Here is a 15,522-nt window from a genome sequence, read left to right on the forward strand (position 1 = left end):
TTTACTTAATTTGGTCAGTTCTTTCATTTTTATTAACGCAACATTAGAGTTCATTAACAAAATAGCACTGTACCAACATTTTTCCTTGCTAAATATTCCTGCATTAGTATGTAGCACATCATTTTAGTTAACACATTCCTGACAGATAGATTTCAATTAGAATGGGAACTTTCTGACAAATGATAGTTTGATCCACCAAAGCATTGTTCCTGCTAATGTGTTTATTCTCACCACTGAATTTTTGTTTAAATTTATATTTACTGTCAATTACAAGGGGTTTTGAATTAGGCAGATTGAGCTTTCAAAGATTTTAGTAAAGTTAGAGTCCTCTATTTCATCCTACATTCCTGATGCAATTGTGAAGTCTGTTGGTCAACAAAGTAATAAACACCAATTGAGTTTCACAAGTTAGTTCTCCAGTGAATATAAAAGACTACTTTTATAGATGATGTGATATGTGTGATCTTCAAGAATTCTAAAGATAGAATTGATGGGTCCACTGATTCTGCTTTCTGTTTAATTCTCAATTGGTTCAAACCATATTTTTTGTTCATTGAAATCTAAGCTATATGTAAAAAGTGTCAAATACAAATGGGCCAGACTCTCTTGTTTGCAGCATTTAGAGGTGGTGTTAGAAGATGCAAAATTAATATTTATTCATTTTGTTTGTTGCTACCAAGAGCAAAAACAAGCATAAACAATGTGATTTTTTAGCTAAATTAAGTTTAAGCTGGTACCCCTTGCAAACAGAATGACATTTATAAATTACATGGTGGAAATGTCACCATAATGTGTCATGCCCATGGACAGCTTATTTGAATGATCTTGTCAGCAACTTCCATCAGTACAATCAGCTGTAAGACTGCAAAAGGAAAATCTGACCCAGATTGTTACATAGATATCAATAGTAATTGAAATAAAATGCTAATATCGTTTAGAGATTTCCTTTACCATATAGAAATATAAACCTCCCTAAAAGCAGAATTTACTACAGAAATTATATAAAAGAGAGCTTAGCTTAAGTGTGCCTTTCAAATTTCTAACCCTTGATTTTAAAGAACTCACTTTTTTTTTTCCAAATTACACTTAAGAATTTTGCAAATCTCAAGTTTACCTGAAAGCTAAGAGTTAAATTTCAGAAACAAAATATTGAATTTATAACAGTGCCAGCCCTTAAACATGCAATCTTGTCATGATGATTAGGGTGGTGTTCACATAATCAAAGCAATGGCAATACTATGAAGGAGATTTTATCCCACAATACCATTTACCTCAGTTCTTCAAATTAAAAAAAAATGTAACTCACATATTGCCTAATTGGATTGTGCAGAGATGAACAGGCCTCAACCCTCAGTAATATATAGGCTGCCCTTTTGACATATTGCATCTGTTACATTCTCAAGTCATGTAATTCTGCCTTGAAAAACTGAATCTGTTTTTGCAAGACAGGTAACAGATAGACGATTTCAGTTCTAATAATACATGTCATTCTACTTCGGTACCTCATCTGTAGATCTTTTATAATTTGGGCAACAGATACTACTCTCTAGATACAGGTAGAACACAATGCTTAGAAAATAAAATAGTTATCCGTTTGCAATAGCAGAGGCTGGCGAGCATCATTTTGAGGAAGAAATCACATTTGATCCTGGAACACCAATATACTGATCAAATGGAACAGTTATTTCATGGCTGTTCTTAAAGCAGTGACTTCGCTTCCATTGATGCAGGCATTTTGTAGCAATTTGCCCCCGAAAATATAACGCATACATAAAGAGTACTAATGAAACTGTATTCCATTATTTTGAAATAAAGTCCAGAAATTACAATGAAAAAAGGGAATGATAAATTGTTTAAAAGATTTTTCTAAAATTCATAAAGCAGTGTAAATATATCCTCTTAATCCGAATAAATCTGAAATTGTAGTAGTTGAAACACTGGTAAACTCGTCCATGTATCAATTTAGTATGACAGTTGTGCTGCAAAAAAAGAAGAAATGTTTTTCAGACTTGAAAGAGATTACAATGTTCCATCATGCACTACTGCATACACATGTATTTTGCAATCAGACAATAAAACATATCACAGTAAGGGATGAACACAACAGCTTGGATTATGCAGTGTCAGTGATGGCAATCAGCATTTACTGTCATACTTGACAACAATAATACAGTCGATTCTGCTATAACGCGTGTTTTTCAACGCAAATTGGCCTTAACGCAATTGAAACATTTAGACTGTTATTTGTAGAATGCAAATTTTCCTTACCTGTATTGGCTATAATGCAATTCCAGCCCCATTAATTTAAATGGAGTGGCAATTGTGCAATTTTCTTATAATGCGAGATGGCACGAGAATGGAACTGTCACATTATATCAAAATTAAAAGTCAAACAACACCAGGTTATAGTCCAACAGGTTTAATTGGAAGCACTATAACCTGGTGTTGTGTGATTTTTAACTTTGTACACTCCAGTCCAACACCGGCATCTCCAAATCATGACTTATATCAAAACTGATTGTAACTTCTGGAGTCAGCGCATGCATAATTAAACACAAAAATCAAGAAATTGCTTTTTGGGAGTTTGGACTTCCCCTTTTAGTGTAAAATTAATGCTATATAGATTATAATCTATTAGAAATAGCTGAAGAGATCTTGCCATTTTGTACTCATAGTTTCACTATTGAATCCCGTGAATATGTTAGAGCCTATTGAATGAAGTATAACTAGATTTTTAACATGCACTAAGGTGATAATTATTTCTGAAAAATCTCTCTGGCCTTGAAAATCTAATTTTATATTTATGGAGAGTCGAGATTCGCCACTGTGAAAAATTTGCATATCTTTAATAAATTTTATATGCTTTCAAGTTTATTATAATTTAACTATCTTAATCTCATATGCATGTCATAATTATTTACATCACTCTATAAAATGCTATTGCAAAGTGAGAGATAATCAGTACGTTTCACCTCCTCCAAGCTTACTGTCTGTGAAAAACACTTAATTGCAATTAGTTGCTCAATCAACTTAGTGACATCGCTGTTGTTAAACACCTGGAGATTCACTTAACCTGACTCAAGATTCAAACTCACATAGAAAGGACAACTCCACACCAGAGATTACTGGATCCTTTGAGTGTCTTTTTTCACTGACTGCAATATCTATGCCAACGATCCATATACTTTCTACAACTTGATACACGTTACAAAAAATAAAAAGTCATTGAAAACTAGGCTACTTTTCATAAAAAGGCTTGAATCATGCTTCCACTTTTAAAGAAGTGCTTGTCTAGAGCTAGGATACTTAATATGAAAAATAACCAAGAGGTGAAGAAGGGAAACAAATAAGGAAAAATTAGCATGGAAATGGTTCATTGGAGCAAAATTTAATTTTAAGTGCTTGAAGATTGCAAGAGGAAACAAAGACAGAAGATAAATTGTCACTTTATAGTACACAACTTGAGGCCTAAAGAATAAACACATTTTACTGAAGCTCTCCATCTTGCACACATCAAGCCAATTTGAAAGAAACAGCAAAGTAAAAGGAAAAATAACATTTTTATTGTATGAGAGCAGAGTACTGACTGTTTGGCAGAGAGAGACTGTTTGGTCAAGGCATTGTCCTGGAAAATTAACTAGAGAATGGCTGACACCTATTTTGTTGAATTGAAACAGGCAAGTGAATGCACAAGTGGTTTTTTTTCTGACTGCAAAAGAACAGAGTCGTATCTCAAAGGATAAAAGTGTTGCTTCCCTTTACTTTGGTATTTCTAGTGAATTATCCAGACAAGTATAAAATATCTCTCTTTTCAGCATTACTGAAGACAGAATCATCAGAGTTCACAAGGAAATTGATTTTGTATTATGGCATAAACAGATGGCAAATCAGGAGCTCATTTTACACCTCTTCCCATTTTCATGGAAATATAGGTAGGGAAAGACACGAAATGAAAGAGCAAATCATTGTCCCTAGTTTACACAGTTTAAGACCTCCTTCAGTGAGTGGATATAGGACACTATGAAATAGGTCTTCGTTTTAATAAGATAAAATGTGAAAAAAAAATCAAGTCAAAAGTTATTCCACAAAACATGTGGCCTCTTGTTGTATTAAGCTGCAAAAATTATCATAGGACTAGGTTAGTTTAAAATCTTTTTATCATAAGCAGCAACTATTATTTCAGTGTTTCTGCATGCAGCAGTCAGCAATATAATTACAACTATAGAATTCCAGCCTGGAATAATATTGGATATAGAATGTGGCAATGCAGTTAAATTTGCCCAGTTCCTAGAATAGTTTTAATATTTTTTAAGCTGAGAACCAAAACCGTGGCTCTGAAATTTTTAACAAGTCAGACAAAGGCGGCATGGTGGCACTGCTGCCTCACAGCGCCAGAGACCTGGGTTCAATTCCCGCCTCAGGCAACTGACTGTGTGGAGTTTGCACGTTCTCCCCGTGTCTGCGTGGGTTTCCTCTGGGTGCTCCGATTTCCTCCCACAGTCCAAAAAATGTGCAGGTCAGGTGAATTGGCCATGCTAAATTGCCCGTCGTGTTAGGTTAGGGGTATGGGTGGATTGCACTTCAGCAGGTCGGTGTGGACTTGTTGGACCGAAGGGCTTGTTTCCACACTGTAATCTAATCTAAAGCAAGGGTGTATTTAGCTTTCATAGTTTTTCATTTTCTATTTAGGACAATGAGTTTGATACAAGTAACATGAGTATGAATGGTACTGCAAAGAATTTTTTGACTGTTCCTACAGCACAAAAGGAGTCAAGTGCTGATTTTATTTCCTTTCTTAAAATAAAGATTTTAATGGACAATGCATATTAAGCAATGTGTGTAGTTCATGTTTGGGCCAGCCATATACCTAATTCTGAACATTGAATGAACAATCCAAAAGTTTAAAAGGATGCAACCTCTGCCTTTATTAAAGAATGGTGTAATGTTTTTGTTGGTGTGTCATCCAATGTTTATCCCTTAATAAAACATTTTACCTGGTTATCATCCCATTGTTATTTATAGGAACTTGGTAGTGGAAATTGACTGCCCATTTAAATATGCTTGTTTTGTAAAAGACACAGGGCAAGTAAAGGTTTATATGGATCAGTGATGATCTTATTTTCATGATGGGTGGAATAACCTTCTCCTATTCCTATGCAAGTTCTTCTTTTTTGCTTTCTCTGCATTGTTCTGATTTGCGATAGTGCCCTGTTTCTATAGACTGTACGATAACTGCTGGATTTTTTACTGAGATTTCAATAATGAAAAACATGTGGGTTAGCACTGCATCTGTCATTATTGATCCATTGCACTGACAATGGTTGCATGAGGTAACCAATGGAGGGAGCGTGGTGACAGGGTTCTAGGCCATGGGAGGCCATTCAATGAATTTTTTTTTATTAAACACAATTAACACTGCCACTTACCCTGTACGTTATCATAGCATCTCTCACAGTGCACAACACGTTGGTGAACCCAGAAGTTGTCACCAGCACTCAGGTTTTCAAGAGAGGTGTGGCAAATTTGGCACTGCAATAAGAAAAGCATCATCATAATTTTTACTTTGTGTAAACTGCTTACAATGAACTAGAACATTATAGCTAAGCCAAATTAAATAAGAGCATAATTTTGGTTTTGGGAAATGCAGGCTGGATATAGATAGTATCACTTATAGCTCATGCACTTCTGGAGCATAGTTATTCATTTGCAACATCTAAAAACTTATCCCATTGAGCCACATACACTGGGGAGAGGGAAGGGGAGAGGGGCAGTCTAAATAGAAACACCTGAGATCAATTAGTACTTCATAGCTGGGAGGAGATTTTATAGATTAGCAGATATGGGTAAATCCCAGCTCAATCCTTTGAGAAGCGATCAGGAAGGTTTCAGAGAATATCTGGCTTGTTTTCTCCTTTATTGTCAAGAATATTTTTGAAAAAACGCATTGTATGTTCTAGTTGTGATCAATGTATGCTTGGCTAGTAAATCTTTCATACAGATGGTGAAATTGACAGAGAGAGGTTCATTTCGATTTCAGATTGAATTCTGCCTGCTGAAGTCAAAATTGTGCAGCGTGTCAGAGAATGCACGTGGGCCTTCAACTCAGCACATGATGATTTTATGATGTTAAATAAATTGATGATGGAAGGCTTTTTTTCTAAATGGATATCCCCTGTTTCCCCACAGGGCGAGAGGGAAAATGTAGAAACCATTAACCACACTGCTTAGTAAATGACATATAAGGGCTCTTTTGTGGGCAAGTGGTAGTGTTCCGAGGGACCTGGATTCAAGTCCCACATGCTTCAGAGAGGTGTGTAATAATATCTCTGAATAGATTGATTGGGAAAATACTTTTTTTTTAAATGACAGAGAGACCCTTTGTGGTACAGTGGTAGTATTCCTATCTCGACCAAGAGACCCAGATTCAAGTCCCATCTGTACTAAGGGTATGTAATAATACTTCTGAATAAGCTGATTAGAATAGGTTGATTAGAAAAATAGGTTAAATTTAAAAATCTTAAATGATGTAAACAATATGGAAGAAGCACATTGTAGTATTTTTTAATGTTAGCTATTGCAGTGCAATGATCTAGGTTAAGTAGTTTTGTTACTCTACACTTATACCTTAAAGCACGCTGCATGGCAATTAATGTTCAGATCTTCCAAGATCATTCTAGCACCGTGTTCGATGGGTTTGTAGCACTGGCTGCACTTATTTTTATCCGAGGATCTCCTGCAAACCAAACAAATATTTCTTCAAAATTACTGAGAATATACTAAAAAAGCATCATGATTGCCTGCCCGAGCACTCAAATTGAGCTACCTGCTCCAGGAGAAGCATACCAGTGAGAGAAACATGAAGAAAATAAAAGGCAAATGATGTTTTTTTTCTGATCACTTCTGTTGTTCTAGTATCATAGCACATTTTGACATATAGAGCAAAAAAAACAAACATCACCTTGTTTTAGTCATAGAGATGTACAAACAGAAACAGAACCTTCATTCAACTCATCCGTGCCAACCAGATATCCTAAACTAATCTCGTCCCATTTGCCAGCATTTGGCCCATATTCCTCTAAATCCTTCCTATTCAAATACCCATCCAGATGCCTTTTAACTGCTGGAATTGTACCAGCCTCCACTACTTCCTCTGGCAGTTTATTCCATACATGCACTACCCTCTGTGTGAAAAAGTTGCCCTTGGATCCCTTTTATATCTTTTCCTTCTTACCCTAAACTTATGCCCTCTAGTTCTGGACTCCCTCACCAAGGGGAAAGTCCTTATATATTTACCAAATCCATGTCCCTCATGGTCTTATAAACATCTATTAGGTCGCCTTTCAACCTCCGACAACCCAGGGAAAACAGGCCCAGTCTATTGAGCCTCTTCCTATATCAAACCCTCCAACCCCAGCAACATCTTTATAAATCTTTTCTGAACCCCTTAAGTTCACAACGTCTTTCCTGTTGGAAGGAGACCAGAATTGACAACAGTATTCCAAAAGTAGCCTACCTATGTTCTGTACAACCACAACATGACCTCCCAACTCAATGCACTGACCAATAAAGAAAAATACACCAAACATTTTCTTCACTATCCTATCTAACTGCAATTCCACTTTCAAGAAACTACGAACCTGTTTTGTTGAAACTGAATATTAAAAAAATGGGCACCACCTACTTCATTACCTGGGCATGAACTTAAATCTAATTTCAGACAGTTTCCTATTTAAGCTGGAAGTCCAGGCAGAAACTGTGACAATTAACAATAAAAGAACAAAAGGAAAAACCCATAATAATGTGAAATCATGCTTAGTAAGTTTGTTTTTCTTCTGAACCAAAGCCAACACTGTCCATTGTAAGTTGCATTTCAGGCATCAAAGAAAGAGAAGTAGAAATCCAGAAAATAAGAGGCCAAAGAAACTCGTTTAATGAACATGTAAAATTCCCTTACATGGAATTTTACCACCTTTCTGAAACACTAATAGTTATAGATATTATAAAATGTTATTCAGAATTTGAAACACTTTTGTATCTTACCAATAATTTTAATAAAAATGATACCACTTGACATTTTAAAATTTACTTTTTCATCTGATTTTGGCATCACTGACAGAGTTTTTGTTGTTTGTCCCTTATTGCCCTTGATCTCTGCGGCTTGCTCCACCATTTCAGAACACAGTTAAGAGTCAGCCACATTGTTGTGGACCTGGTATCACATACAGGCCAGACTGGGTAAGAATGGCAAATTTCATTCACTGAAGGAAAACAGTAAATCAAGTGGAATTTTATAACAACTGATGATAGTTGCTGTGATTATTATTAGAGACCAGTTTGCAATTCCAGATTTATTAATTGAATTTAAATTCCACCAGTCACTGTGATCAGGTTCTGACTCAGAGACAGTGACACCAGCCCTTATGCCACAAAACCTCATTTAGGTTACACCCTCCCTGAGAATACAACTCGAAGAAAGTGAGGACTGCAGGTGCCGGAGGTCAGAGTTGAGAGTGTAGTGCTGGAAAAGCACTGCCGGTCGGGCAGCATCTGAGGAGCAGAAGAATCGACGTTTCGGCATAAGCCCTTCATCAGGAATGAGGCTTGTGGGTTGGGGCTGAGAGATAAGTGGGAGGGGGGTGGGGTTGTGGGGAAGGTAGCAGGAAAAGCAATAGTTGGATGAAGGTGAGGAAGAAGATGATAGGTCAGAGGGCGGAGTGATGGATGGGTCAGGAGGGTGGTGCTGAGTTGGGACGAGGATAATGTGGGGTGAAGGGAAATGAGGAAGCTGTTGAAATCCACATTTATCTTGTGTGGTTACAGGGTCCCAAGGCGAAATATGAGGCGTACCTCCTCCAAGCATTGGGTGGTAATGGTTTGGTGGTGGAGGAGGCCCAGGACCAGCAAGTCCTTGATGGAGTAGGAGGGGGAGTTGAAGTGTTCAGCCATAGGGCAGTGGGTTTGGTGGGTGCGGGTGTCCCAGAGATGTTCTCTGAAATGATCCACAAGTAGGCGTTCTGTCTCCCCAATGTAGAAAAGGCCAGTGGGTGTAACAGATACAGTCAATGATATTGGTAGAGGTATAGGTAAATTTCTGACAGATGTGGAAGGATCCCTTGGCACCTTGGACAGAGGTGAGGGGGGTGGTGTGGGTGCATGTTTCACAATTCCTGCGGTGACAGGGAAAGGTGTCAGGAGTGGGGTGTGGACTGGGGGAGAGTGTGGAACTGACAAGGGATTCACGGAGGGAAAGATCTTTTTGGAACACTGATAGGGGTGGGGAGAGAAATATATCTCTGGTGGTGGGTTCTGTTTGGAGGTGGAGGAAGTGGCAAAGGATGATGCGTTGTATGCGGAGGTTGGTGGGGTGGATGGTGAGGACCAAGGGGGTTCTGTCCTTGTTGCATTGGGAGGGGTGGAGTTCACGGGTGGTGGTGCGTAAAGTGGAGAAGATCCGTGGGAGGGCATCGTCAACCGCATGGTAAGGGAAGTTGCGATCGTGGAAAAAGGAGGCCATCTGGGACTTTCTGAGGTAGAACTGGTCATCCTGGGAACAAATGCAGCAGAGTTGGAGGAATTGGGAATAAGGGATGGTGTTTTTACAAGAGGTAGGCTGGGAGGAGGTGTAGTATAGCTAGCTGTGGGAGTTGGTGGGTTTATAGTATATGTCTGTGATTAGTTGGTCAGCAGAGATGGTGATAGAGAGGTCTAGGAAGGGGAGGGAGGTTTCCGAGCTGGTGTAGGTGAATATGATGTCAAGGTGGAAGGTGTTGGTAATGTTAATGAACTATTCAACTTCCTCGTGGGAGCACGAGGCAGCGCCTCGGAACTGTAGTGGAGGAACAGTTGGAGTGTCGTGCCGGTGTAACTGTGGAAGATGGGCTGTTCTGCATATCCGCCAAACAGGCAGGCATAGCTGGGTCCCATGTGGGTGCCCATGGCTACCCATTTGGTTTGGAGGAGGTGGGAGGTTTGGAAGGAGAAGTTGTTGAGGGTGAGGACCAGTTCAGCCAGGCGGATGAGGATGTCGGCGGAAAAGTACTGGTTGGGATGGCGTGACAGGAAGAAACAGATGGCTTGGAGACCTTCGTCATGGCAGATCGATGTGTACGTGGACTGGACATCCATCGTGAAGATGAGACTTGGGAGCCGGGGAAATGAAAATCTTGGAGGAGGTGAAGGGCATGGGTGGTGTCATGAATGTAGGTGGAGAGTTCCTGTACTAAGTGAAACAGGATGGTGTCAAAGTAGGAAGAGAAGAGTTCAGTGGGACAGGTGCAGACTGAGATAATGGGTCGACCGGGGCAGTCAGGTTTGTGAATCTTCGCTATGAGATAGAGTTGGGTACTGCAGGGTTCATGGACAATGAAGTTAGAGGCTGTGGTTGGGAGATCACCAGAGGTGATGAGGTTGTGGATGGTCTGGGAGATGATGGTTTGGTGATGGGAGGGAAGGTCATGATCAAAAGGGGCAGTAGGAGGAGGTGTCTTCGAGTTGGTGCCTGGCTTCAGTAGTATAGATGTTGGTACGTCAAACTACTACTGCTCCCCCCTCCCCACCTTGTCTGTGGGTTTGATGGTGAGGTTGGGGTTGGACTGGAGGGCTGCATGTTCACAAGGGCAAGAGGTTGGAATGGATAAGGTAGTTGGAAAGTTTGAGGTGGTCGATGTCACGGCGGCAGTTTGAAATGAAGAGGTCAGGGGTGGGTAACAGGCCAGCACGGGGTGTCCAGGTGGATGGAGTGTGTCGGAGATGGGAGAAGGGGTCATCGGTGGGAGGGCAGGTGTCTTGGTTGAAAAAGTGGGCACAGAGGCAGAGGCGGCGGAAGAAATGTTCAAGGTCACAGCGTGTGTCGAACTCATTAATCTGGGACCATAGAGGAATAAAGGTGAGTCCTTTGTCCAACTCATTCAGTTTGCAAGGCAGTGTTTTTCATTTTCATCTGTGAATGTTTATACAAGATTAACTAGTTGACAAAATGACTAGTATGTGGTTCACTTAATGCCACGAGCCTAGGTTTGATGCCTACTCTAGCTAAGATAGATTTGGAATTTGCCTCCTTGACCCATGATTGAAAGATATTGGAAAATGATCACTGATAAAAGAAAAATTGCTCAGCATAAAGCATCAGCAGATCAATGCAGCTTTGTGCATAGCACATACAAATGTTTATATATATTAATTATAGTTCCTTGATTGTTTTGTTTCCATTTTGACCACAGCTGGCCCAGCAGATTGCAAAAGGCCATGATCTATTAGTAGGAAAGTCTTGATCCATAATTGCTGGATTAGTCTACATTTGTGGTTAGTTTATGTACTGACTTTGCCAAGATTATCAGTAATATTGAAAATGTCATTGTCCTCATGACTTGTAGTATTTTATTACAGCCACAATGTGTCAGTACCAAGCAATTCTCAAATCAAAAGCATGGTAAAACTCATCCTCTTTCAAACCCACAGTCTGCATTAACACTAACTTCAAAAGAGTATTATGCTACAACACTGTGAATCCCTTCTTACATTGTTCATCTTAATGACTTCATGTCAAGGAATTGACTGAAAAACTATACCTAATTCACTTCACTTACAACAGACCTTTTCAATTTGTGGTTTGCAAGCCCAGGTGGGGTCACAAGCTGAGAATTTGGTGTCATTAGTTGTGAATTAAGAAGCAATAGAGACTGCAAGTGAGCTCTGACTGAATTAAAATAGCTGTGAAGAACAAAAAAAGAAAAAGAAGGAAAAGAAATCTAAAAACCTATTGGGTGTGGGCGTTTGCACTCCCTTTTTAAAAAAAAATAAACAGGCGATTCACACACAACATGGGTGCTGGGGAAAAAAAATAAGCACTACCGCAAAAAAAAATGGAGTAGCGGCTGTAAAAAAAAATTAAAATAGCTGTGCTCTCTCTCCAACAGGCTTCCACTCTCACAGCCATCACCCATTCCCAACCAAACCCACTATCACGGTCACCCCAACACATCCTCAGTTCTCACTGAAGGGTTGTGACAATTTCTTAAATAAGGGCCACAGCAGGAAAAGGAAAATGAAAGGTGGTTGCAAACAGAAAATGCTTCCATCCTGCTGGATTGAACTGGATGAAAAGCTAAGCTTCCAAGGTTTTAACTCACTGAATCCACAACTGCCACTTTCATATCCACAAGTCATGCTGTGTTATTTCACATTTTGACTTATAATATTCCAAAAACAAAACACGGTTTACGCTAATTGGCCAGGAATGTAAGTACTTTTCCTTTGTGTCACAACTTGGCAAATCCATTACCGCATTAACAGACAAATTCAACAAAATTAAGACATTCAAAAATAATCTTACTGTTCAGCACTGGTGAAGGCAGTGGTTAAACTTATCACTTTTGCAGGACTCTTGCCATCAGAGAGAGATGAGCTATAGAAAACAAAAGAGTTAATTGCATTGTTATTCTGTCACTATGTCATACAGACCTTTTTTTCCTCTTTGGGACTAAATCTGGCACCTTGCTTCAAGGAAACCTGAGGCCAAAACAAAAACTAGGCCTCTAGCTTTGCAACAATTCAAGGCACACGCTGCCAGAGGCCACTTCTTTCACCATCAGTAACCAAACTTTCTGAATATTAGCAGGGCAGAGTTTTGGGGGAAGGTGGTGAAATGGCAGGGTGTAGAATTGGAAGAGATGTTAACAAGTGGGCTGTTGGCACCTCTTCTGTTATTTGTAATAGTAGTGTGAATGCCTTGAGCAGCGCCAGAGGAGAAAGTAATCTGAGTCAATTTCAGATATTTTTCACAGTTCTTTGGGTCACAATATGGTATTTGCCCTGATTGCCACTATTAGCACCTTGTGGCACTGCCATTATGTGGCTCAGAGAAAGAGTTGTTGAAATAGTTTGTTGATATCTTTGTCTATACTTTATCTAGGGCCTGTATAATAATGGTATTAGAGCATTTTCATATAGGAACCAATTTAGTTAATAAGGTGGTTTATTGCATGATGTTAATAAGTACAATTACATTACTATTCAAGCATGAGGCTGGAAGAACACAGCAAGTCAGGCAGCATCAACAACATAATCTAAGGGCACCTTTTGCCAAGCATCTCAGCAGGGCCAGCCTGACCTCCTAGTCACTGCCAATTTCAATTCCCATTCCCACTCCCTCTCCAATATGACCATCTTTGGTCTCTTCCATTGCCACAATGAATCAGACCTCAAATTGGCAGAACAACACCTTATCTTCTGCATGGGCAGTCTACAGCCCAGAGAACTCAACATTGGGTTCTCTAAATTCAAATAACCTCCTCACCCATCCCCAGACTCTTGTTCCAGCCCCGCCTCCTCCCTTCCATTCTACTAACTAACCCCACCTTCCAGCTACCAACTGGATTAATTCCTTCCTTCGACCAATCAGGCTGTACCCTATACCTATGTTCACCAATCACTACATCACCACATGCCCTCTCCCCACCCAAAACCCTACACCACCACCTTTTATCTTCAGCTCCCTCTGCCTCCATCCCCATTCTTGAAGAAGGGTTATACCCAAAATGTTGACTTCTCCACTTCCTGATGCTAGTTGGCTTATTGTGTTCTTCCAGCTTCATGCTTACCTACTTTGGATTCCAGCAGCTGCAGATTTTTTTTTGTCTCAACATTACTGTTCAAGCACTTAGTAATTACTAGGACTCTCTCAATCTTGTACAGAATACATCTGCTCCCTATGAAGACTACAGGTAAACTCCTTGTCTCCAGTTTCAGACTGTGTGGATGGAACTCAAGGCAATAGGAATATTAACTGCTTCTGAACTATAGCCTTATACAACTGACTTGGCTTTGGCTGCAAAATTATGACCTGTTACAATCAAAGCCAGGCACAGCAAAATACAACTTCTATCCCTATGAGATTCTGTTCCTCTGATGCATGCTCACAATTAACTGAGAAAGTGAAGACTGCAGATGCTGGAGATCAGAATCGAGAGTGTGTTGCTGAAAAAGTGCAACAGCTCAGGCAGCATCTGAGAAGCAGGAGAATCAATGTATTGGGCATTAATTATGCCTGAAGCGTCAATTCTCCTGCTCCTTGGAGCTGCCTGACCTGCTGTGCTTTTCCATCAACACACTCTTGACTCACAATTAACAGAGCCCAAGCATCTATAATTTTCTCACTTAAACACCTCACCTATGGATTTGAAATTTGGGAGACTGTCAGAATAGAGTGACTGGAGGAATTCCAGATGTTAGGACAATTATCTCATTACTGCACAGTCAGTGTATGATGGTATAATTCCAGAAGGAAGGCAGAGCAAAAATTGGACTGCTGGTAGTATCAATGACTGAAATAAATAATTGTGGGTTTTGGGGTTGGGATGGGAAGGTCTATGGACCCAAGAGACAGGAAAGGTTTGTTGGGAGTAATCGTTGCAAAACAAAATTTTCAGCAGATACATTACTACTCTATTACAGACTGTACTAAATTTCATTTCAAGAGTGCAGTTTGGATTGTGAGAAATATCAACACAGTGCACTTAATTTGCAACAATTCTGTCTACTTACCATCACCAACTCATACCCCAGATTCCAATCTGTACATCCAATTCTCCTTCTGTGACCCTCAAAAGCGAGTTTTAACATGTTTGTTTCTAATCAGAATTGTGGATGGTCCTCCCAGTTTTTAATAAAGTTAAATGCTTAAGAACAAATCTGAATACAGTGTTGAAAATAGTTGAATGTACCTGGAGTTCCTGATCTTTGAATAACTTGGAGATTGGTATGAGTCACCATCTTCAATAAGATTCTCACTTGGAGGGCTGGCATAAAAACATTATCAATTACTTGATGCATCTCAGTAAAATATATCCTGTTCAGTACTCCTTTAGCCATTAATCATAATTTTTCTTTGTTCCTTTAATGAGCACAGTATATCAGACTGTATCTCACTTGCCTCATATATATCTGAATTTTTTCTAAGCACAGATAATATAATCTGTAAAGTTTCCCAGACATATATTCAAAGATGATGATGTTCATAGAGTAGACTGTCTGAAATTGCAACTTCCATTTCTCTCTTCCCCTTTGGGAACTGGCTGGATAGTTCGTTGTATACGGAACACTCTCCCATCTCCTTACCTTTGGTTAAATCAGTATAGCAGAACTCTCCCTCAACAAATGGACTGTTATGATAATAAATTGTGACTTTTGCATTGAGCATTCATCTTTGTTGTTAGCCATTCAATACTCGATTCAGTAATTTCATTGTATCAGTCATTGCTATTGATCAATTAAAGTGCTGCTTAGCTGTCTACCTTCACATTAGCAAAACCAAGCAAGCATACAGGCTTTCTATCTACATTAAGAAATGCTTTGTGCATCTCGGATACCTTGGTACATGCAAGTATTCTGAATAGCAGCCATACTAAAATTATAACAAGTATTAAGAATCCTCAGCACCTGAGTTCCTGCTATGAGCTCCCATATTGTGAAGCACCACATCAGCAACAGGAAATGATTATAACATTTCGCACCACATAAAGACCA

The 15,522-nt window shown here is 39.4% G+C and overlaps 1 protein-coding gene across 7 annotated transcripts in view; it reads right to left on the reverse strand.

The window, feature by feature from the left end:
• The window catches only part of scel (sciellin), an 80,463-nt gene continuing 64,941 nt past the window's right edge, over nucleotides 1–15,522 (reverse strand). For all 7 annotated transcript variants that reach the window (XM_072577928.1, XM_072577931.1, XM_072577927.1 and 4 more), the window contains 5 exons: nucleotides 14,721–14,795; nucleotides 12,332–12,403; nucleotides 6,625–6,733; nucleotides 5,427–5,529; nucleotides 1–1,979 (listed from right to left, as the gene is read on the reverse strand). In XM_072577928.1, coding sequence (XP_072434029.1) covers nucleotides 1,963–1,979; nucleotides 5,427–5,529; nucleotides 6,625–6,733; nucleotides 12,332–12,403; nucleotides 14,721–14,795 — 376 coding nt within the window. In that variant the 3' untranslated portion in view covers nucleotides 1–1,962. The remainder of the gene's footprint in view (nucleotides 1,980–5,426; nucleotides 5,530–6,624; nucleotides 6,734–12,331; nucleotides 12,404–14,720; nucleotides 14,796–15,522) is intronic.

The sequence above is a fragment of the Chiloscyllium punctatum genome, chromosome 9 (assembly GCF_047496795.1).
Source record: "Chiloscyllium punctatum isolate Juve2018m chromosome 9, sChiPun1.3, whole genome shotgun sequence".
Classification (NCBI taxonomy): Eukaryota; Metazoa; Chordata; class Chondrichthyes; order Orectolobiformes; family Hemiscylliidae; genus Chiloscyllium; species Chiloscyllium punctatum.